The sequence below is a fragment of the Mirounga leonina genome, unplaced genomic scaffold, assembly GCF_011800145.1.
Source record: "Mirounga leonina isolate KUSES-001 unplaced genomic scaffold, KU_Mleo_1.0 Mir_129, whole genome shotgun sequence".
NCBI classification, from domain to species: Eukaryota; Metazoa; Chordata; class Mammalia; order Carnivora; family Phocidae; genus Mirounga; species Mirounga leonina.
The window spans coordinates 77,990,027-78,013,284 of record NW_023270323.1 but is presented as its reverse complement, the minus strand read 5'-3'; the positions used below and the strand labels follow the sequence as shown (position 1 = coordinate 78,013,284).

Sequence of the window (23,258 nt, the reverse complement as noted above, 5' to 3'; positions counted from 1 at the left end):
ACAGGAAAATTCTGGAAACATGACTACATATGTACCCTGGCTGTCTGCTTCCTCGCCTTCCGTGATGTCCTCGGCCCGTTCCTGGTCCCCACACGGCCCTGAAGACCTGCGTCTGGCCAGGTCCACTGGCCGTGCCCCGTCCTCACCTGCTCGCCCTCTCCGCGGCCCCCAGAGCAGCCCCCCACCTCCGCTCTGTGGCATCCTTCTCCGGCGGGAGCTCAGCGGTCCCCAGGAGGGCCCGGCGACTCTCAGGGACGTTCAGTGATGCGGTTTCTGTGCGGCGTGCGGCCCTGGACGGTGGGACGGGGGCAGGGGCACCGTGCTGTGGGCTTGCTGCCTGCGGGTTTGCGGAGCACAGGGATAGAGCTGCACTGGACGTGGCACGGGCAGAGACGACGCGGGACCTGTCATCCACACGGGGCTGGCAGGGACCATCCCTCCACCACCTCCTCAGCCAGAATACTGTTGATCGTTCACACAGCTGAACGTTTGGGCCATAATCGTGTAAACTGCAAACGGCGCCAGTGATCCTGTTTGCCCAGCACCGGGCCAGGGCACATTCTAGAATGACTGCTAAGCACCATCTGCCGAGCCCGGGAACTGTGATTAACAGTCCGATGGCGACACAGCGCAGTGCCAGTGGGCTATGGGCACGTGTTCCAGAAACGCCCGGGCCGGCCTGCTTAGCGCCGGGAACCGGCAGGTCTGGGCGCACTGGGCGGCAAGCACCACGCCGCCTGGCGGGTGAGGCCCCCGGGGAGCCCCCAGGCCGCGGCCCAGGAAGGGGGCTGCTGTGCTGGGCACGCATCGGGCCGTCCCGGCAGCGCCTGGCGGCCATCCCCGCAACCCAAGGCCCGTGGCATGTCTGCACATCTAATAACCGTCGGAGGGCGCGCACCACGGAGTTGGGGGTGGCTGGGAGGCCCGACTGTAGCAGGGGCCGTGGAGAGGCCACAGGTGAGGACGCAGGCAAGGTGGGATAGGAAGCGGCCCCCGCTCTGTGCCACGGGGACAGGGCGCCAGTCCTTTCCGGGGCTTGTCCTCTCTGTGCGCAGACGGGGCTGCCATGTGCACGCGGCTTTGTCGTGACCCTCGTGGCCCCAGGTGCGCGAATGTGGCCGCGTCCGGCAGGGTCAGCAACCACACGTTGGGGGGCTGCCAAGCGCCCTCCCCTGACCCGCGGGAGCCCAGACCCAAGGCCAGAAACAGAACCGTGGCCTCACCGCCCTGTGGGGAGGGAGCCCTGTCTGAGCACTCGAGCTTGAGGTTTGGGGCCACTGCTCCCAGGCGAAGCCTCTCGATGATGAGCGTCGGGCGGTCAGCGCCCCACCGGCCCTCCTCCCCTGCCGCCCACGACCCCGCGTGGACCTCGCTTTCTGCTGGACCAGGCAGGACACGTGCACGCGCCTACACGGTCGCCTGGGGCGTGTTTCCTCGTCTCTGACCCAGGCCGAGAGCGGGAAGGACGGGTTTTCTCGACGAGTGCTCACAGCTGGAGTTCCCGAGCAGCTGTGGACGCTCAGCCCCCATGGCCAGCGAGGCACGGTGTCACGGCCAGAGCCTTGGCCAGGGTGGGTGAGCGCGGCCTCCTGGCTCATCAAAGATAGGCCGAAAGGCGCTTTAGAGATCGAGACCGTTGGCCCCGGAGGGCGCTGTGTCAGGCTGCCCATCCCCTGGCCCTCCAGCTCCCCGGGCTTCTGCTCCTCAGCCGGCAGACGGGCTGATGCTTCCAGGCCCTTCCACTGGCCCCGAGAGCAGGAGGTGCGCCAGCCCGCGTGTAAGGACTTCGAAAGCTGATGGGGGTATTGTTGCTTCGCAGGCGGTGGGTCCCCGATCCAGTGACCGAGAAGGTTAATGTCCCTGCCACCTGCTGCCAGTCCCTCGCCCGCGTCCCTGAGACCACAGCTCTAGGGGCCCCGTGTGCGTGTGTGCGTGCGTGCGTGTGTTTAGGCAAATGTGGAAGAAGAGCTTCATAATAAGGCAAAAGCTGATTATATTCATTTAATCTTTGTTAAAAGCATCACAAATGATTTATTGATTTTATAAAGGAAAAATAAGAAAGAACTTTTCGCATCTTTGTTATGTGCATGTACCAAGTACAGGTCTGGTCCGGTGGAGTGAAGCGTTAGCTGCCCACGGCAGACCACAGCGTGGTCCCTGGAGCCTGCAGACACCTGTCCAGCGAATGTGCAGGACCGCAAATGTACACCCAGATCATCCATAGACCTACATGTTGATCTATACGGTTATGGGGATGGACACGTATAAGGTTATGCCAGATGCCACCTGATTCCCGGGCTCTTGGGTCCACACACTCAAAATACTCTTAATAGAAATAATAAAATACAAGAAAAACACAAATAACTAAGGGAGAAAAAGAAAACAACAATAACCCTACCCAAACAGCAGAGAGAATGAAGTTGAGTGGTCAAAGAAGGTCAGAGGGTTGTCACCCGTAGGCACTGGCGAGCTGGGGGGAGGGTGGGGGACTGTGTCCAGGGGGACTCCATGCTGACCTTGACCTTGGACCTGGATGGTGCTGACAGGTGTCTGACCCTATGTGTCTGACGCTCATGGGGCAGGCTGGTGGGGGCGGACGGCAGGACACAGGGCTCCCTAACTTGTCTTTGGAGACTGCTAACAGGCTGGGGGAGGTGGTGGCAAAGGTCTGGAGAACCCTGGCCTCTTCCCACACTGCACCAGCAAACATGTCCCCGGGTCCTCGGGCCCCAGCCCTTCCCCAAGGAGGGTCTTAAGAACAACTTACAGGGTGACCTCTGGAGCGGGGCCCAGGAGCCCCAGCTGGTGAGCAGGTGGCCTCCTCCACCTGGCATGTGACGCACTGTGACCCCTTCCTCCCCGCAGTCTGAGTCCCTATTTGTAACACATGAAGACTGAGGGACTCCTGCAATGTGGGGGGCTGTTGTGGGTGTGAGGGTGCATCCCTGGGCCTCCCCTCCTGCAGGCCATGGTCCTCTTCTAGGGGACGTGGGGTAATGCCCTGCTAGGCTTCATTCTGGACTCACCAGCAGCCAGGGAGCACCTAGCCAGGGCTCTGGTGTCCCCATGTCCTAGGGAAAGGCCCTGAGCCACGGAGAGCCCTGCCTGGGAGGGGAGAGGAGGAGGGGTGGAGGGAGGGCAAGGAGGGGAGAGGGACAGGGAGAGGCAGAGGGGCGGAGGGAGGGAGGGAGGAGAATACTGACTTCCGGTTTCAAGGCAAAAGGTGAACATCTCCCCCCCATATATTCACATGTGTAGACTGAGGCTAGCGTCCCTGATTCTAGGCATCTGTGAGTGAGCAGAATCGCTGCACGGGGCGGGGGGGGGGGCAGAGGGCTAGTCCCTGGGGCACCTCTGCTATGGTCTTGCTGTGTGACTTGGGGAAAATCACGCCCTCTCTGGGCCTCAACTCCTCCATCTTCAGAATGAGGGGCACACTCCTGGATGGCCCTTCCCGTCTGCCATCTGAAACCATGGCTGGTCTGGGGGCTCCTACTCAGGGTCCTCAAACTGTTGGGGAGCACAGGACCCTTGCGCATCTCTGGGGGGCCCCTGCCACGCCCACCGGAGGAGGAGACCCTGGCGGTGGGCAGGGAGTCCGGGAAGCGTGAGGGCCCCAGGGGGCCGGCGGGGGCAAGCTGGGAGAGCGCTGGGCCCTCTGGGCCCCAGGGATGGAGCGGAGCCAGGAGACGCAGGGGAGCTGGGCCCTCGAGAAACAGGGTTCGAGAAGGGGGTTCTGCGGATGGCCGCTGCCCCGCCCAGAGAGGTGTTTACATCATTGGCAGTTTAAAAGGAGGCAGACAGAGGGAGGCGCGGAGGGCCGTGTTGGGAGGGCCTGGGGCGGGGGCTTTCTGGATTCTGGAGGGTGCCCGAGATAGGAGGCCATGCGGGTAGGAGCCGCCCTCCTGGGGGTGATGAGCAAGAAAGCAGGACTCCGGCGCCCTCTGCGGGCTCCCTGTGCGGGGACAGGGCCCAAGGTGCAGAGTGACGGGCAGCCCCCGGCAGGCTCGCCTCCCCGGCTCTGGGGCGGCCGGGCCTCGGACTGGGGCGACGTGTCAGCAACAGGGGCAGCCACGCAGGGGGCCAGGGGCAGAGAAGTGCCCAGAGTCGGGGTGGGGGCGCCGTGGGCCTGGTGTCCGGGGGATTGGGGGCGGGGGGCCGCAGGCTGCCCCCGTGCGTCTCGTGGGCTGGGCGGGCGTGAGCTGAAGACAGGGGACATCTGTCACCGGGCGTGGGGACAGCTGGAGGGAGTGGTGCTTCCGCAGGTATCTGAGGGGACGCGGGTCCCAGCACCTGTGCCCTCCGGGGATGAGACGGAGCAGAGGAGAGTGTCCCGGGCGCGGGCGTCCGGGGACATCAGCTCACCAGGTAGCTGTGCATCTCTCGGGAGTTGATACTCAGGACCACGCCGGAGTGATTCCCTAGGAAACAGACAGGCCCGCCCATGAGCACAGGCCCCCGCCACCGCCACAGAGGGTGCCATGCAGCCAACATGCGGCCGCATCCCGGGGTCCTTCTGCCGTGCAGGTGGTGCCCGAGCGCGCGGCGGGGCGGTGGGGGTCTCCAGCTCCTGGGTGCGTGACAGGGCGGGTTCTCCCGGTGCCGTCGCGAGCAGGGGACCCCGGCGGGCCTCGGGAGGGGAGGCCAAGGCTGACCTGCGGCGGGGCGGGCTGGGGCGGCGGCCGCGGGGGGCTGCGGGAGGGGCTGCGGGCCTCCTGGCATTGGGCGCTGCAGGGCATGGCGTGGGGAGGCCCGGAGAGGCGGGAGACAGAAGGGGCGCGGTGACGTCAGAAACGCAGGCCTTAGCTGGGAGGGTCCTGGGGGGGCTGCAGCGGGAGCCTGGGAGAGGGGAGGGGCTGCCCTGAAGCGCTGCCCGCGCTCGGGGACAAGGCGGCCCCACAGCTCTGCGGCACCTGCCGGGCACAGCATGTGGGGCTCCTGAGCCTGACCCGCTGGCTGAGACCCTCGTCAAGGTCCATCACCTTGTGGCCTTGGTTTTGCCATCTGGAACGTGGGCATCACAGCTCCGCCCTCCAAGGACCGCGTGGGGATTACATGGGAACATGCACCTGGCGCATACTAAGTGCTAGATTAAAACAACCTGTTATTATTATGCTCTTATCGTTCTTCAGGAGCTTGAGAGCAACCAGGTGCCACAGGCAGGAGAGCAGAGCTCGGGTCCTCCCAGGGACACCCACACCCTCCGTCCGAGCCTGGGAAGCCCCAGGTCCGCTCAGAGCCTCTGCGGCTGGTTGTGGGGTTGAGACACCACCTGCTTGAAGGTGGGGACCGGGCGACATGGGAGGCAGCGTGGAGCCCCAGGCAGGGGAGAGATGGGTGGAGGGGGCCCATGGGGGTGCACAGGGATCGCACCCCGCGCCTGGGGGCTGCAGTGCTAGGGGAGGGCACAGGCTCTGGAGCCGCAGAGCTGGGCCTGAATCCCTCTCTCATCAGCCAAGTGACGGGCTCCGAACCTCAGCTTTCTCATCTGTCCAATGGCCTGGCTCACGGCAGCCCCTCAGCCCAGGCCCAGCAAGGAGCTGGTGCTCAGGATGTCAGAGCTGTTGCGATGTCCCAGGAAGGGGCAGAGACACCGCTCCCGGGGAGCACAGCGGGGCTGGCAGGAGTGGGAGACAATGGGCCCTTGTGCCAACGGACAGGGACCCCGCCGAGGCTGGGGGCTGGAGAAAGGGTGGGGGTCCTCTCCCCGGCCACCCCGGGGGGAATGACTTCTCTGAGCCTCACCTTCAACCACTGACAGCGCGGACTCTGATTTCCGCCTCTCCCAGCTCTGAGGGCACGCCAGACACAGAGAGGGACGTCACAGTGCTGACCGCGGGGCGCACGGTACCGAAACTGTCACGGCACCTCCGTGCCGCCGGGCCCTGGCTGCTGGCCTGGGAGAGGTGGGGACCGGCCGCCGAGAGGCGGGGTACAGGCGGGACTTGTCATGCTCCTCCCCCCGAGGGTGGAGACCGTGTCCCCTCCCCTGAAGATGGACAGACTCTGGTTGCCTCGAGCGATAGAGTGAGACGCAAGTGACCGGGGTGACAGTCATGGAGGGCGACGCGGCTGCCACCGGCTGACTGGGCTCTCTCAGTGCTCTGAGGACGTGGCCCCCACGCTGTGCGGGAGCCCAAGCCACACGGAGAGGCCGCGGCAGGCGTTCGGGGGACAGCCCTGCAGAGAGCACAGCTGACCGCTAAGTCAACGGCCCAGGCTGAGCACGGAAGCCCGGAGGTGACTCCGGCCACCGTCAGTGCCACCTCGGGAGAGACGTGGGGGAGAAGCGCCGGCCGCGAGGGTGAGACCGCAGTAACAGGGCACCGTGTCAGCTGCAGAGGACGGTGCCCCGTGTCCCCAGACCCCCCCTTTAAGCTCGGGCCGTGCCCTCGTCAGCCGGAGGGGACAGCGCCACCATCCGTCTGGGCGTGGGTCCTGCGCCCTTAGCTGGCCAGAGGCGGCCAGGCGGGGACCCGCAGGAGGGTGGGGAGGGGGGTTTTCAGGGCGGGCGTTACCTAGAGTCTGCGAGTCGAGATCATCATCTATAAACTCCTCACCCTGGATGACGCTCTGGACGCCCTGGCCGTGGCTCACGGGGCTCGTCATTTCCTGCTCCTTCTCATTGTGCATCTGGGCATACACGGTCCGCCCGGGGCGTTTCCTGCGGGGCAGAGGAAGGGCTCAGGGGGGCTGTCCCACCCGGGCCGCTGGGCCCCAGACCACTCCTGGGCATGGTGCAGACAACGCTCCTGGATCTCTTCTCCTGCCCCTTCTCTGCTCCAGACCACCTCCTCCAGGAAGCCCTCCCTCCTGTGAGCTCCCACAGCCCTGGATTTCCCTGGGCCCCAGTGCATGGGTGTGCCTTGTCTGGCTCCCCCGGGGACTGGACTGAGGCCGTATTGCAGGGAGGGGGTGTTTTACTGTCTTTAGTCCCCCGTCATCTGGTTTGTGGGAGAGCAGCGTCCTGGGCGCTGACAGGGTGGGTGGGACATGCATTCCCATGGCACACGGGATGCCCACCCGGCTCTGAGAGGGGCTTGCTGAGCCCTCTCCGGGTCCTGGGCCTGTGCGGTCCCAATTTCCTGTCCCTCCAGGGCCAGAGGGAGAGGAGACCGTGGGCACAGCCCCCATGCCTGTGCTGGGACTGGGCACGGGGTCCCCAGGCCAGGCTCCTCCACGTCTGATGCCTAGTTAGTCTGAGACCCTGAAAGTGCCCACGGTCCCCGAGAAGGAGCAGGCTCCCTCCGACACTGCTTGCCAGGCCCGGCCAGTCCTGCAGGAGTGCAGGGCGCAGACCGCTGAGGGTGACTGAAGGGGACACGTTACCTCCGGCTGGAACCCTTACCGGATGACTCGTTCCCCCAGAACTCATTTCCCTCTGCTGTGGCTCCCATACCCTGAAAAGGCCCTGACCCTGAGGGAGGACGAGAGGCTAGCCCCTGCAGGGGACAGCACGAGCAAGAAGTCACCCTCGGGGCTCTTTGTTACAGCAGCCGAGCCACCACCAGAAACCGAGCCTGCTCCCTGGACCCCCACAGGCCACGTCCGACCCCAGAGCCTCGGGACCAGCGGTGATTTCCCTACGACCTGGCACCTATCTGCTGTGCTCGCCTTCCCTGTGTGATCGGCGCTCTGGGGGTGCACACTCGCCCCCGGAACCGGGCTGCACTGTTTCCATGGCGACCCATCCCACCCAGGGAGCACGATCAGTTCGCTAACAACACTCAGCGTGCCAGGCGGCGGACCAGCACGTACACCCTCACCCCTGTCCGGGGCACCTTCTGGGCCCACTCAGCGTCCTCCCTCTCCTCCTCTCTCTCCCCTCCCCCTCCTCCCTCTTCTCCTCTCCACCTCCTCTTCCCCTCCTCCTCCCTCTCCTTCTGTTCTTTTCCTCCTTCCCTTTTCCCACCCCCTCCTTAGTCCCCTTTTACAGATGAGGAAGCTGAGGCCTGGGGAGGGGACGCCGCGGAGCTGCTCAGCGGCAGGGCAGGAGTCTGGATGGGGCCTTGCGCTCAGGGTGAAGGGTGCTCCAGGGCAGAGACCCGGACGGGGCAGATACGGCTGGAAGGCTCCCCCTTTTGCTTAATCTCTGCAAATACACAGGGTGCCAGGCTTCCACACACACTTGCACAGTAGGGGGAGGCCTGGCCGGATGCTGGCCTTTAACGCCCCGGGGAGAACCAGCACGCCCATTCCATAGTGCGGGAAACCGAGGCCATAACACAAGTCCCACCTGGCAAGGCCACACCCCTGTGGCCTCTGAGGGAACCTGAGTGTTGGAACAGGCTAGAGCAGTAAGAAGGGAGTGGGGTGGGGATCAGGGACACCCCTTCACTGGGGGGGTGGGGGGCTGCCCTGCGTGTGGGGATCAGCCGGATACCCATGCGGATGGCGGGGCTGCGGCCGGCACCACGCACATCGGGGGCAGGAGGAGACGGCAGAGCCTTGAGGCTGAGAGCAGACTCTTCAAATGGAGATCACGGGGACCCCTGCCTCAGTCAGAATCAAGTGGTCCGCAGCTCTCCACCTGGCCCATGCAAAGGTGATCCAGAGAGGCCATGGAGGCAGAGGGGGCGTGCACCTGCCTCTCGAAGGGCCAGGGGCATCTTTCATCCATCTGAAGACGGCCGCTCAGGGGGGCCCGGAAGGCGCCTGGCCAGCAAGGGAGCCCCTCTGCCCCAGCCCGGAGTGAGCTGCAGAGTGGGCACCTACAGTTACAGTCCTGGGGCTCGGTCCCTACCGGCTTGAGCCTGACGCTGTTTTGGGGTCGGGAGGGGCCCCGGCTTCAGCACCAGGAATCCTGGTCTCAGATGCCACTTCCTAGCTATGACAAATACTGCTTTCAGAGGGGCCGCCCTCCAAGGCGGGGTGGACTTGAGGGAGATAAAGCTGGGAATGCCCGCAGAGAGGAAGGTGGGGTTGGAAGATGCTCGGGGGTTCGTGAGCCGCTGTCTCCCACCCGCCCTCCTGGGGCTGGGGCCATTCAGAACCCAGAGCGGGCCTCACAAGTGCCCATCCCCTGCAGCCGCTGCCCAAGGCCTGACCTCGCGCCCAGCCGGCCAGGTGGCCTTGCCTTTTGAACTTGTAGAGGATGAACGCGCCCACCGCGAAGAGTCCGATGACCAAGAGGACCGCCACTGCCCAGTAGCCTCCGGTGCCTCCCAGCCTCTGCGAGTCTGCAAGCAAAGCAGCCGGTGGTCGGGGGGTTGGGCACCCGTCCCCTCCCCGGTCTCCCGGGACAGGAAGATGGTCTGGCAGGTCCTCCAGATGTGGCTGAGCGGCGTGGGCAGGTCTCGGGGAACCCCAGCCCCTGGGCCCCCTGGACTCCCACTGTGTACCCGTGGGGCCCCGGGCCTTCCTTCTGGAAGCGGACAGAACCCCTCTGGGCACACTTCTGCTGGCGTGCGGCAAGCCTGCCACGTTTCCCGATGGGCACCATGTCTCTCCAGAGCAGAGGGAAGCTCCTCAGCTTCTGCAAACATGCTTGCCCAAAATGGGAAAGGTCACACTGCGATCGGTGGGGGCGGGGGGCCGAGGTCACCCGAGACCCTAAATGTCCATGTAAATCAAAGCCAGTGCTCGGTGCTGCATTTGTGTAGAGAGCGAGGCCCTTGGACCTGACCCGGTCGTAACCGGAGGCGACCACCTAGGCAGGAGGAGCCCTCGGCCCCCAGTCCCCGAAGTAACAGGGGCCGGGATGCACGTCCACCCCACCCTGCAGGGCAAGCCCGGGCCAGGCCGGGGGAAGTGCCCGGCCCCTCACCTGTGTCCGTGTCCCTCATGGCCACCAGGACCTGGACCCCGCCCCGCAGAAGGAAGCTGATCTTCTGTGCCTTCAGCACCTGCTGGATGGCCGTGAGTCTCTGAAAGCAGGAGGGGGAGAGTGAAGAGGGTCTTCTGGGACCCACCGGAGGGAGTGGGGAGCTGGGCAGATGTCCGCTCTGACTCTCCAGAGCCAAGGGGTTGGGGGGCCACTCAGCCTCCTTGGGTCTCAGTCTCCTCACCTGTAACATGGAAATACTCACCCAGCAGCCAGCTTTCACCAAGAGCCTACAATGGGGCACAAAGGTGACCCAGCCGGGACCTAAGAGCTCTCATTTTGGTCGGGACCAGAGTGTGGTGAAGCTGGGGAACCCAGGGGTGCTCCAGGAGGCCCTCAGGCCTGGCAGTGGTCAGGGAAGTCTTCTCAGAGGAGGAAGACCAAGACGAGGATGAGATGGGGACAGGACAGGTGACCCAGGCAAGGAAGTGACCCCACACGAGGGAGAGCCATCCCAGGAGGTGATGTGGAGGCAGCAGGGGTGGGAGATGGGGCTGGCTTGCTGTTTCATGAGGGGGAGTCTTCCTGGTGCTCAGAAGGGAACCAATGGCCCTTGTGGGTGCTCAGAGATCATTCCTCCAACAGGTGGGTGTAGAGGTATTGGGGAAGGGGACCTCCCAAGGGACGGCAGTCCCCAGCACCCCCTCCCAGGTGCCTTGGGGGGCCAAACTCAGTCTCCACGCACAGCGTTTTAGCACCTGGTGTTCCCTGGGAAAGAGGAGTCCCCATCAGGGACCATGACAACGACAAGCCAAAACAGCCCCGGATTTCAAGGCACGTGGCTCTGCACTGTCGGAGACCCCAGCACCTCTCTGTTTCGAGGGTCGATGCGAGGCTTCGAAGGAACACCTCGTGGGATGCCTCTAGCCCCGTGCCCAGCGCCCAGCAAGGGCCAGGGGGCTGCTGCGCCGGCCGTGGCCAGGACGAGTCCCTGTGATTTTTCACCGACCTCGGCCCGCGGCTTACTCTCAGCACTCAGGACAACGGGGGTGGGGTGCCCCTCTGTCCCTCCTCCGCCTCCTTCCAAATCTCTCCTAAGCGCCCACACCTGACTACTGCAGAATTAGCTCATCTGCTCGCCAACTCGGGGGGCAAGAGTGAGGGAGGCCCCCGAGCCCCGCCGTGCCTTCCCCAAGCTGCCGAGCCTCTACGGTCAGCTCCCCGTCTGAAAAATGAGTATAGTCCCTCTCCAGCCTCTGCAGTCCCACCTCCAGAGACCCCGCAAGGCAGGGCCCGGGGGCTTGGCAGGCCTGGGCGCCCCCAGGTGTGGATGCAGATGCCCTTTGGGAAATGCTAGGGTCAGGCCCACACAGTTACATGTCTACTAGGAGGCAGCCTGGGCATGGTGGGCCTGCAGCCAGAGTGACCGTGGGGCTCCGTGTCCCCTCTGTCCTTCCTGACGTGCCCCCCACCGAGCCTCACTTCCCTCGCCTGTAGAAGGAGACGCAACCGCCCATCCTCAGGGGTGCCGCGGGCCTTGCTGCCCTTGCCCAGTGCTGGTCCGTCTTCCAGACGGCCTCCGTGAGCATCCGTCTCACGACTAGTCCGGAGGTAGCTGAGCTTCTGACTCATATTTTTTTTTTTTTGAGATAACATGTACTTTCTTCAAGCACACAATTCCACAGTTTTTGGTATATTTGCAGCTGCGTGACTATCGGCACGATCTGCTTCCAGAACATTTTCATCCTTCCTTCTGGAAACCAGGTGCCCGCCCCTCCCGCCCCTGGCAACCACCTCCGCCTTCTGCCTCCGTGCACCGGCCTGTTGTGGACAATTCCATCAACGCGGTCGTGCAGCAGGTGGCCTCCGGGACCCGCTTCCCTCCCTTGGCGTCCTGTTTGCGGGCTTCGTCCAAATGGTAGCAGGTGTCAGAGCTCCCTTGCTTTTTACGGCTGAGTAAGGTTCGGTGGTGCGCGGGGACGCATCTTGTTCACCCACCCCGTTGAGGCACGTGTGGCCACTCTGGGCCGCTGTGACCCTCCCTGTGCGCGTGGATGAACAGCTGCGGTGCTCCTGGGTCCGCGCCCCAGGGGGCGGAGCTGCCGCATCATCTGCTAACTCAGCCTACCCTTTCGGGGAGCAGCCGGCGGGGCTCGGCAGCGCAGGAGGGGTCCCGATTCTGCACGCGACCCAGCTTGCTGTTTGGGGAACAGTGACAGCTACCCTGGGGGCGTGAAGCAGCTCCGACTTATTTTTGGGTCCCCATCCCATGCCCGCCACACAGCGGGTCCTCCGCCCCTCCAGATGAGGGCTATTATTTGGAAGCTGGACTACGCAGTGAAGACATTTGCTGACTACATGGGGGCTGAGTCCTGAGACCTACGCCTTGGGAGTCCATGGCCCTCACAGTCAGCTCGGGCCGGGGTGACCAGCGCCAGCCAGCAGAATGGGAAAGGAGGTGACGCACGTCCCCCTGTGGGGTGGTCTGGCCCCGGTGCCTTGTGCCTCCCCAATCCCCAAAACAGTGACCTTGGAGGCCACCCGGGTCCTAGGGGGGCAGCCAGCCACCTATGTTGGGCAGTGATTGGCGAGAAATGGGCCTTTCCGTGGCCACTGAGACTTCCGTGCTGGTTGTAGTTCCCCCCCAAGCCCCCGGCACTAGGCCACGAAGCCCAGGCGGTGCAGAGAACCTGGGTCCTGCGGATGCAGGAGATACCTTGTCACTGGGGAGGCTCCTCTTCCTTGTGGGCCTGGGAGGGGGCAGGAGCACGTGCAGGTCGGCCAAGGTGGGCAGTCCCGGCTTTACAACGGTCACCAGCAGCTCCTCAGGGACACTGGTCTCCTGTGGGGACACAGACGAGCCACTCTGACCCACCTGCCTCCTCTGTCCCCTGCTGCACTCCAGGGCCCCCAGGATTACCCTCTCTCCACTCTTGGCCTGTCCAAGTCCTGGCCGTCTGTCCTGCAAGCTATTCCTGACCCCTGCACACACGGGGATGGCCCCAGGACCCTGTGACCACATTCCACCTCCTGCAGCCCTCCTGGTCCCTCTGCCCTTCACCCCCGACACCAGCCTCCCCTGGGCCAGGCCTGCCCCCTCTAGTCCACTCCTCACACCGTGGCCAGGGTAACTGAGCAGGCCCCTCTCTGGCTAGTGTCCTTCCAGATGTCAGGGCTCCTGATCATACAACTCCTTCAACCCATAAAGCTCAGCTTCTACAGGTCCCTCTGCCTCCTGAGAACCCCACTCCGTGCACTTTCACCTGGCAAACTCCTATTCAGGACAGTATCACCAGCATTATTAACGGACTGAGGGGAGTCACGGCCAGAGCGGGCCTCAGCCGGTGGCAGCCATGGATGACTGTAGGGGCCGGTGTTCCTGCCCACCCCGAGGCCTCTGTCTGCTCTTGGTGAGCTCCCCGGGGGCAAGCACACTGATTCCTCTCTCTGTCTCCAGTGTCCGGCCCAGAAGAGAAACTCCGTGAATAAATGAAAATCCCATTCAGGAGATTCTGGGCCAGCAGAGGACAGTGACTGTGTCCTGGGCAAACAGCTGGGGCTCACTCAATGCGCACGGAGGCCAGCCTGTCCCTCCCCTGCAAGGTGGCGCTCCAGCCACAGGTCCCCTAGAGCCAGGGCAGCGGGCCCTAGCCGTCCTCCAACACCCTGGGCAGCCAGCCTGAGGCTGGGTCACTGACTGAGGGCAGTCCCCCTCGCCCCACCAGGGGGTCCAGGCTCCCCCAACCCCTGCTTCTCCGGGGCGCCTGCAGGTGCTGGGCGGCACCTTAGAGAGCAGCCGGGTCACCACCAGGCCGACGTCCTCTCTCCACTCAGGGGTATTGGGATTGTGTGCGTCCAGGTCCTTGGAAAACTGCAGAGGCACCACCTGGAATTGGTCTGAAGAGAGGCAGAGACGGGCGAGCGGGTCAGTCCTGGGCAGTGGGTCTCTGCCCGCCGCAGGAGGCCACCCGTCCTGGGTGGCCCAGGACTGCCCATAGTCAGACCCCGTGGCCCGCTTTTGGAAAACGAGAGTCCTCCCTGTGACGGCAGCTGCTTGCTCTGGGCAGAGCCCACCTCACCGACTGGCACCAAGTAGTGATCACTGACCCACTGATGACAACAACGAACGGTGCCCACTGGGGAGGGAGGGCCTGGCCCGCACACTGTAAGATCTGCCCTCTCCCTCTCAAGGACGTGCACGCCCCATGAGGCTGGGTTTCCATCCCCCAGGGATCCATGGACTTCACTGGGCTGGTCCCCCCACCAGAGTAAGAGTCCCGCGAGGGCAGAGGCCGCACCTTCCCTTTCCTGCACGTGTCCCGGGGTCCCCAGCTCGGAGGCCCACTCCAGAGCCACCTGCCAGTGCTGGTGAGCGGGCCCTGCACCCGCAGCTTCGGGGCTCACTGTACTCTCTCCATGTTCCTCCCGAACCCCGGGTTTCTCACTTGGGGAATGGGAGGAGGCTTTGCAGGGATGAGCGGCCCAGGGACACATGCTTTGTGAACAGAGAACTCGGCATCTCACAGCGGGGTAGGGGTGACTATTTCCGAGCTCTGAGCTCAGGACCCTGAGCGGACGTGTTTGTGAACGCAGGAACAGCCAAGGGCAGGCCGGCTAAATATTTAACTGATGGCTGTGGTCCACGGGAGAGGCTGTTCTCAAAGCCTGAAGGAGGTTTCACTGGTGTGACGAGGCCAACAGCACACAGGCTGGGGGACGGGGTCTCTTCCAGGCTGAGGATGAATCTCCTATGGTAAATGTCTCCCGCGAGGGCCTTGGGGCCCCCAGTGAGCACCAGTAAATGGGGTGCGGATTCAGAACGGAGTCTCAACAAAGGCTGTGTTACAGGGCTCAGAGGACAGGTGGCGGGAGAGGTCAGGGTCCTGGGAGCATCGCCGGGTGACCGTGACACATCACTCAGCCGTGCCCCCGTCTGTGCTGTGTGAGGCCCGTGAGTGCCAGCCACGGACACAGAGACGTGTCCGTGTTCCTTTTACAGACGGGAAAACTGAGGCCGGGGAGCCGGGGAGCGTCCAGGCTGTGTTCACGGGCTCCTCTCTCTAGCCTGTGGCTGCCCAGCATAACCAGGTGTCAGCGGCTTACAGTGCCCCCGTCACCCAAACCCGGGGCTCCTGCGAAGGACGAGACGCGCTGCCCGACCCGGGCACGGGGACTCACCCAGCACGCGGACCACCTTGGAGTCCTGCAGCACTGAGCTTCCACAGGCCGCCTGCACCGTCACGCGCGCATCCCCTGTGTCTGCAAACCGCGTGGTCACGGAGTTCTCCAAGGAGAGCAAGGGCTGCAGGGGACACGAGTGGGGGTCAGGGCCGGGGGTGGCGGGCAGCCCCACATGGGACAGCTGGACCCATGGTCCCTCCTGCTGCCCAGGGCCTCACTGAGAACGCTCTCTCTCCCCTGCTCTGGTCAGGACATGGGGGCAGCACCGGGGGGCACGGGGAGGACCCTCCCACCCCCAGAGCCACTGGCTCTAAGCCAATGTAGCCTGGACCAAGTGTCCCGGTGTCCCCTTCGTCCTGGACCTGCCCGGATTGCTGGGCTGGAAGAAGCTGAGTTGTGATTTGAACCCAGAGCCTAGCACCTTCCTCAACCCTCCGCATTCCAGAGAAACACAACCTGGGGCCTCTGCGTCGGGGCCTTCAGCCGCTGTTGGGGTCTTTCTGCTTGGGGCGCAGGGCTGCAACCCACTGAATGAGGGAAAGATGGCCCTCTGTGGGTCCTGAGGGCCTGCAGGCTAAGGATGGGCATCCCTGCCCACAGAGACCCTCCAGCCCTGCTACCAGCCATCATCTGTGGCTCCCCGCTGCTTACAGGGTACAACCCAGGGCTCTGGGTGAGGCTTCTGACATCAGGTCCAGCCCCAGTGGCCCCCTCCCCAACAAAGCCTTCCCTGACCACACCCAACACCCAGACTAGAAATGTCCTGATCTTCCCTGGAGCTCACAACACCTCACCCATCCCCTTCCTGTGACGCTTATCACAACTCGGGTCACCTGCTTTGTTCACATCTCTTTCCCCAGGAAAAGGCCGGGTCTGGTCCGCTTTCTTCTGCGTCTGCCTGACTCAGAGCCGGACCCGAGCAGCGAGGGCTCCGGAAGAAAGGCTGGTGTGTGCTCGCCTCCACTCCACGCTGTCATACCCTGTGCCCTTCCGCCCAGGCCCCGGGGCAGGGCCCTGCCCCCCACTCTCAGCCAGGGCTGCACCGTGGGTCCCAGGGCCTGCGCACCTGCAGGTTGTGGCCGATCCACCAGTAGAAGACGGTGAGGTTAGGGTTCAGGGGCAGCAGCATGGCTGTGAGGTTCACCTCCTGGTTGACGCCGACCACGGGAACCACTTCAAGGTGGAGGGCCTGGAGGGGGGCTGCGGGTCGCGGGAAAGGCCGGGGTTGGGGGACACCAGGGCCCTGGCTATTTCAGAGGGGGCTTCTTGGACACCGTCATCACTTCCCCCCGCATCACCCCCCAGCCTACCACCGCACACACTGCCAGGGCGTGGACTTGAGCCCGCCTGCCTGCTCCCCACCTGCGGGCTCGCCAGCCCGGGTTCCTGTCGCTGCCCCAGGGACTCCCTGCATTCCCCCAAGGACCAGGTTCTCTCTGCCCCAGGGGCGGACTCTGGGCCTCAAAGGGGCGACGGACTTACGGTTGACCTGGACAAAGAGCACGGCCTCGTCGTGCCCAGCCACGTTCTCCGCCCTGACGGACACGCGGTAGACACCAGGGCTCTCGTAGCGGTGCCGGATGGGCTCCTCGCTCAGCGTGAGGTTCCTGTACACGACCTTCAAGCCGTCCCCCAGGTCCACTTGGTACTTGGTGGTCAGGACATCTCCCTGCAGGAAACCCCACGAGGCCACTTAGGGGGGATGGCAAAGCGGAGGGGCCTGCGGTGGCTCGCGTGCTCTTCATCCCCTCACTCCTTCCCTCACAGGGCGTGGGCCCCAGGCCCCAGGCCCCCAGGAACCAAACCCGCCCTGCCGTTGGGGCGGCCAGCCTGGCGTGCGGGGCTGCAGAGGGCAGGTGGGCCCGGGAGCCACAGAGACACAGGGGGGTGGGGGCAGGGCCCAGGGCCAGGTGTGCCCGGCTGCAGAGGGAGCGCTCAGGGTGGCGGGCCGGCCGGTGGGGACAGCCACTAAGGCCTGAGCCCGGAGCCGGAGGGAGGGAGCCCCCCGCACAGGCTGCAGGGTGTCAGGAACATGGCCAGGAAGATCGCACATGGGAAGACTCCTAAGGGGTTTCCCTGAAAATTGGGAAAACGTTGTTTTCCCTTCTCGGTTGCTTCCTGAGTGTTTCTTTGATCCCATTCTCTGCGGAGCTGGGGTGCCGGTCAGACATGCAGGGTCTATGCAGCGTGATGCTCCCTGCACCTGCTGCCCCTTCCCCGGGTTTGAGCAGCACGGGGCTGTCTGACGGCCTCACGCCCCTCCGGCTGGGGAGCCAGCCCCCCCACAAACCACCATTTCCTCACTGAGGCGCGGGAAATCGAGGGAAGGAAACGGGAAACAGTATCTTTCTCCACTTCACAGCAAGAAAGTGTTTTCGAGCTCCCCCTCTCCCCTCTGCCCTGCCCCATCACCCCTTCCTACCGCCCTGCCCTGCAGGAACGCCCCGAAAACCACTTCCTGCTGACCCAGAATGACACAGGATTCACACTGACCATTTATGATCCTCTCATTCTATGCCTGCAGAGAAAACTTGACAAAGCCCTTTCCCATAAATTATATTCACTTAACTTTCTCCACAGATATGGTGGATGGTTGAATAGTGTCTGTACCCCCAAATCCACGTGCCCCCAGAACTCAGAATGTGGCCTTATTTGGAAATAGGGTCTTTGCAGAAGCGATTAGTTAAGATGAGGTCAGGCTGGAGTAGGATGGGCTCCCAGCCAGTGGCCATGTCTTTATAAGGAGAGGCAGGGGCTTGGGACACAGAAGAGACGGCCACGTGGCGACAGGGCAGAGACCACACAGAGCCACAAGAAAAGGGACACCAGCGCCCCAGAAACTGACAAGACAGGGAAGACTCCCTCCCCAGAGCCTCCAGCGGGAGCCAGGTTCTGCCAACGCCTTAATTTCGGATTTCCAGCCTCCGAACCCGGGAGAGAACCACATGCTGTCTTGTGCCTAACAGCACGTGGTCCCTGGGACAACAGTTTGCATGGCGTCCGATTGTCCCCACGTGCTGGGCTAGAACCGCGGGGCAGACTGGCTCACTGTCCAGGGCCCTGTGGACATGCGGCCTCATGGGGACCACGGGAGCAGGGTCTCAAGCCCACCTTGCTCCGGGGGGCAGGGGCTCTGTGCAAGATGGATGCATCTGGGAAGCCCGGTGGCTCCGAGGTATGTGGGGCACAACCGTGTGCCTTTGGACCCCGTGTTCCTGCCGGTGGGCCACTGACGGATACCCGTTGATAAACGTTATACTTGGTTAAAATAACTTGTCATTTTTGCCGTGATCAGAACATAGTCCAGCAACCACGCGACAGACAGCAAACACGCAGGCAAGGAGATCCGTCCCCGTAACCCCACCCCCGCGCCCTGCTGCGTCTTGTGCCCGCTGTCAAGATGTGAATGACTTATTCTGAGACAACCGCCAGTTCCCATGTAGTTTGTAGGGACCAAGACAGATCCCGTGTGCCCCATACCACACGCTCGGAGCTAACGCCTGCCGAAACCAGAATGTCACAGCTAGGACGTGGACACAGACACAGCCGGGGTGCCAAGCCGCCGAGCCACCGCCCGCCCCCCGTCACACCCCCGACTCATCTGTCCTCCATTTCTGCACTCATGTCGTCTCGAGAACATCCTATAAATGGAATCCGACAGCACAGAGTCGCTGGGGTTGCCTTTTTCTCATTCAGTTTAACTCTCCGGAGACTCACCCGGGTCGTGGCACGTAGCAGTCACCTGTCCTTCTCACTGCTGAGTCGTGTCCCACGCGGTGGCTGCACCACTGTTCGGGCAGACGCCCCTCGGAGGATGTCTGGGTGTTCCCAGCTCCTGGCCCTTCTGCCATAAAGCTGCCGTGAACGCTCGCGTGCGGGTTCTGTGTGGACACAAGTCTTCATTTCTCCGAGACACACGCCCAGGAGCGCACGTGCTGAGTCACGGGGTGGTTCCGTGTTTAGTTTTTTAAGAAACTGCCCCACTGTTTTCCAGCTTGGTGGTCCCATCCTGGGCTCCCGCGTATGAGGGATCCGCGCATGGGGGGTCCGGCTTCTCCGCATCCTCGCCAGCACTTGGTGGTGTCGCTGTGTCTTATTTGGGCCACTGTTGTAGGCTTGCAGTGACCTGTCACTGGGGTTGGATTCGCATTTCCCTAACGGCCAGTGAGGCTGAACGACTTTCGTGGGCTCGCCGGTCACCTGCCCGTCGTCTGCGGTGAACCGTCCCTCTATGTCCTTGACCTGCTTCCTACACGGAGCGTTGTTTTCTTCCTGCTCTTTATGTGTTCTAGGTACCAGTGCTCACCGGATGCATGCTGGGTAAATATTACCTCCGTAGCTTGCTTTTCACCTTCTCTACGGGGTCTTCCTCAGCACACAGGTGTCTGACTCAAAGTCCGACTTGCCAAATTTCCTCTACAGGTGATGCTTCCAGCGTCCACTCTATGAATGCTTGGCCTAGCCCTAGATCTGCATATTTTCTATCTCTTTCCCAAAGGACTGATAGTTTTCGGCTTTCCATTGACCTCTGTGGTCCATTCTGAGCTGATCTTGTATCAGGTGTGAGGTTCCAGCCGAGGCTCATTTTTACTGACAGTTCGTTTGCTGAGGACCGTCCTCCCTCCCCTGAGATGCTTTCGCTCCTGTGTCAAAATCAGCTGCACACTTCTATGTGGGTCTATTTCTGGGTTCTCTATCAGCTCTTATTTTTAAATCTCGGATGCTTACAGAACTTGGCCCCCGCCCCAGATCCAGCTAGTTCCGCACGCAGCTTGGCCTGTGCATGAGGGCGGGTGGGTGTGACTTGTGTGTCAGTGTGAGTGCTTACGAGTGTGTGAACACGTGGTGAGGGTGTGTCCGAATTTCTGTAGTCAGTGTGTGAGAATGTGAGTGTGTGTGAGCGTGCATGAGTGTGCGTCCACCCCCCACCCAAGCTCCCAAGCTCTCCCCGCCTCCATGAGGAAGCCAGCAGTCCTTCTGGATAGGGGAGTGTGCCGGGAGACCTCTCTTGCGAGAGCATCTTTTGGTCACTCCAGCGATCCCGTGCAATCAAGGCTGGGGACCACTGGGGCGGTGGGGCTGACTGGCCTGTCCTGTCCTGGCTTCAGCTAGGGACTCAGCAGATGGACCATGTTGCCCAGATGGAAGGCTCTAGGGGGCAGCAGATGGCCATTTTTCCTGGAAGTCTGTGCTAGAACTTGGGCAGCAGGTGGGTCCACTCTGAGGGTCCAGGGGCCCCACCTGGGGAGGGGGCATCATCCTCCCGCCACACCAAGCTGTGTCAGATGCCCAACCGCCGCCCCGGGGCCACCCCCAAGGCCCCAAGCATGAATGTCAGGACCAGGCTCATCAGCACAGGGGACCACAGACCAGGCAATGTCCACGCGGAGCTCTGTCACCTGTTACTGTGTGGCCTCGGGCGAGCCACTGCACCTCTCTGAGCCAGGGTTTCCCAGCTGGGCACATGGGCGCTCACACATACAGCTCCATGCCCTCTGGCCTCAGTCTCCCTGTCTGCATGACAGCAGACATCAAAGACCTCTGTCATCATCGGGGCACCATATTTGGAAGGACGTGTGCTAAACAATGCACACACAGTTATAAAGCTGAACTCGCTTCATTCGGCATATTTGTTAACCAAAGATCCGAGCATCCAACAGAGCCCCATGCACAGACGGCCAGTGGTCCCGGGGCGGGTCTCCCTCCGGTGGGAGCTGGCTTCTCCTCTGTGCCATTCCTTCGCTTTGAATTTCCTGCATGTCAGTAAGATTTTCTGATTTCTGTTTTTGGATGCTCTACAGGGAGTTTGCTATTTCTATAATCAGAAAAATAAGCATGCTGTATATTAATTTTAAAAGACTAGAAGAAAATACAAAACTTAGCAGTTGTTACCTTGGGGCGGAACAGGGTTTTTGGTGATATTTATATTCTTGACATTTTAGGTGTTTTTCAAATGTTATACCATGAGTATAAATTCTTTTTTTAAGTCAGAAGAATATGTAACACTTGCACTAAAGAGAAAAAGAGAGAAAGTAGAAGACTGGGAGGGAATTTACATATTCGTATATATTATATAGAATTAAATCCATATCTGTCTATCATCTACCTTCAGGATTTATCTTTGGTTCTGGGATTATAAGTAATAGTGTGTGTTTTTTTTTTTTTTTTTTAAGCTTTTATTTATTTATTTGACACAGAGAGAGACAGCGAGAGCAGGAACACAAGCAGGGGGAGTGGGAGAGGGAGAAGCAGGCTTCCCGCTGAGCAGGGAGCCCGATGCGGGGCTCGATCCCAGGGTCCTGGGACCCTGACCTGAGCCGAAGGCAGACGCTTAACGACTGAGCCACCCAGGCGCCCCTCCGTTTGGTTTTAAGATTTTTTTTTTTTTTTGAGAGAGAGAGAGAGAATGAGAGAGAGCACATGAGAGGGGGGAGGGTCAGAGGGAGAAGCAGACTCCCCGCCGAGCAGGGAGCCCGATGCGGGGCTCGATCCCAGGACCCTAGGACCATGACCTGAGCCGAAGGCAGACGCTTAACGACTGAGCCACCCAGGTGCCCAATAGTGTGTGTTGTTTTTTTAAATTTTCTGCTTTTCTTAAGATTCCAGATTAACTAAATCAATACGATTAGAGGTTTAACAAATTGCCACCCACAGGAACGAATAGATCTTGGAAGCGTCAGAGTCCAGTAAACACACTCCGCCATGCACAGAAGGGTCCCCGCGCATGTGCTGGTTGCACGGTGACCCCCCATATTCCATTGTCCTCTGCGGTTCGGATGCTGCTCGGGGCCTGGGGAGGGGGCTTCCGGCCTGCTTTTACCCCCTCAGCTTGGAAAACGCCCGCTTAGATGATTCTGCTCCAAACCGCCTGGAAGCGGAGGGGACACCCACTCACCCCCCGTCCCCTGCTGGTCCGGCGGGAGTGGCCCCGCGGGGACAGCACAGCACGCTCACCTGCTCCTGCCGCACCACGAACAGGACGTCCTCTCTGGGCCGCACGGCCACTGCGTCGCCGCGGATGCTGACCTGCAGGCCCCGGGGAGGCGTGAGCGGGCACTGCAGCTGCGAGGGGCTCTGCCGAGGGTCCACGCCGCCCTCACACACGTTGGACACCACCTTCCGGTACCTGCAGCCAGAGGGTGGGTCAGGGCCTGCACAGACGGCGGGGGAGGGCACGGGCCCCGCGGCCTGGCGGGGACTCGCCGGTGGCAAGGTGTGGCTCCCGGCTGGCGGCCTCCTCACGGATGCCCGGCCTCCTCCTGGCCTCCCAGCCTCCTCCTGGCCCCACCGAGAGCCATTGCTGCCCCATGTCGGAGCTAAGAGGCCAGGAGAGGTGGGGGGTGGCCGGCCGCTTCCCTGTGCAGTCACAGGACTTACGACAACCCTAACACCTCTTGTGGGCGAGGGTGTGACTGGGCGCAGCCTGAATGCTGGGGCCTCGCTGAGAAACGTGCCCAAGAGGGTCCGGGACTCCCTTCCTCACCACCCGGCTAGAGGACACCTGATCCAGCGACTCCTTCCCACCGCGTATCTGCTGGGGACGGGTGGACCACATACAGCCTCTGCCCTTGCCAGGGAGACGGCCCAGTGCGGGAAGCAGACTGCGCCACGCTACCCCCCCACATCAAGGTAAAATCACCACCCACAAGCTCTAGGAATCAGTCCCTGAGAGAGCGGCTTTCAGCTGAAGTCGGAAGGGCGAGCAGGAGAGGGAAGGGCACCCAGGCAGCAGGACCAGCATGGGCAAAGGTCCTGTGGTGGGCGGCTGGAGCCAGAGTGGGGAGCAGGGCTGGGAGGAGGCTGGGCAGGGGTTGGGATGCAGAGACCACGGGCTCTGATGAACCTTTTAGGTTTGCCGGGGGTGGCATCAACTGACTTGCCGATTGTGAAGCTCCCTCAGGCTACACAGGGACGCTGGGTCCATAAAACTTGCATCACTGCCAAAGAGCCTGGCTCTGCCCACCTCCCTGAGCCTGGAGCCCCCTCCTGCCCCCAGAGCTCAGCCACGGAGACACACATTCAGGGGTTTATCATGCAAAACACACTGGATTAATTCAGAAGAAAATACATCTAAGAGCTACCCCCCACGGCACCTTGGTGCCCAGAGTGTGCACACGGTCCGATGTGCAACCCTTCACTCTTGATGTGGGCCCTAGCTCTGACACTCCTGACAAGTGTCCCTGCTTGCCACACCCTAGTGAGTGCACCAGAGAGGCTGCTGTGGTTGATGGCTGGAGGGATGATGGGTGAATGATGGATGGAAGAGAGATGGATGGATGGATGGATGGATGGATGGATGGATGGATGGATGGAT

At 62.2% G+C, this 23,258-nt stretch overlaps 1 protein-coding gene across 1 annotated transcript in view; it reads right to left on the bottom strand.

The window, feature by feature from the left end:
• Positions 1-2,360: 2,360 nt before the first annotated feature.
• The window catches only part of SORCS2 (sortilin related VPS10 domain containing receptor 2), a 448,292-nt gene continuing 427,394 nt past the window's right edge, over positions 2,361-23,258 (bottom strand). Inside the window, exons 18-27 of the mRNA XM_035005356.1 lie at positions 21,899-22,070; positions 16,427-16,613; positions 16,011-16,144; positions 14,942-15,065; positions 13,548-13,660; positions 12,480-12,605; positions 9,767-9,866; positions 9,077-9,179; positions 6,519-6,664; positions 2,361-4,421 (exon numbers count right to left, since the gene is read on the bottom strand). Of these exons, the coding sequence (XP_034861247.1) occupies positions 4,357-4,421; positions 6,519-6,664; positions 9,077-9,179; positions 9,767-9,866; positions 12,480-12,605; positions 13,548-13,660; positions 14,942-15,065; positions 16,011-16,144; positions 16,427-16,613; positions 21,899-22,070 (1,270 nt within the window). The 3' untranslated portion in view covers positions 2,361-4,356. The remainder of the gene's footprint in view (positions 4,422-6,518; positions 6,665-9,076; positions 9,180-9,766; positions 9,867-12,479; positions 12,606-13,547; positions 13,661-14,941; positions 15,066-16,010; positions 16,145-16,426; positions 16,614-21,898; positions 22,071-23,258) is intronic.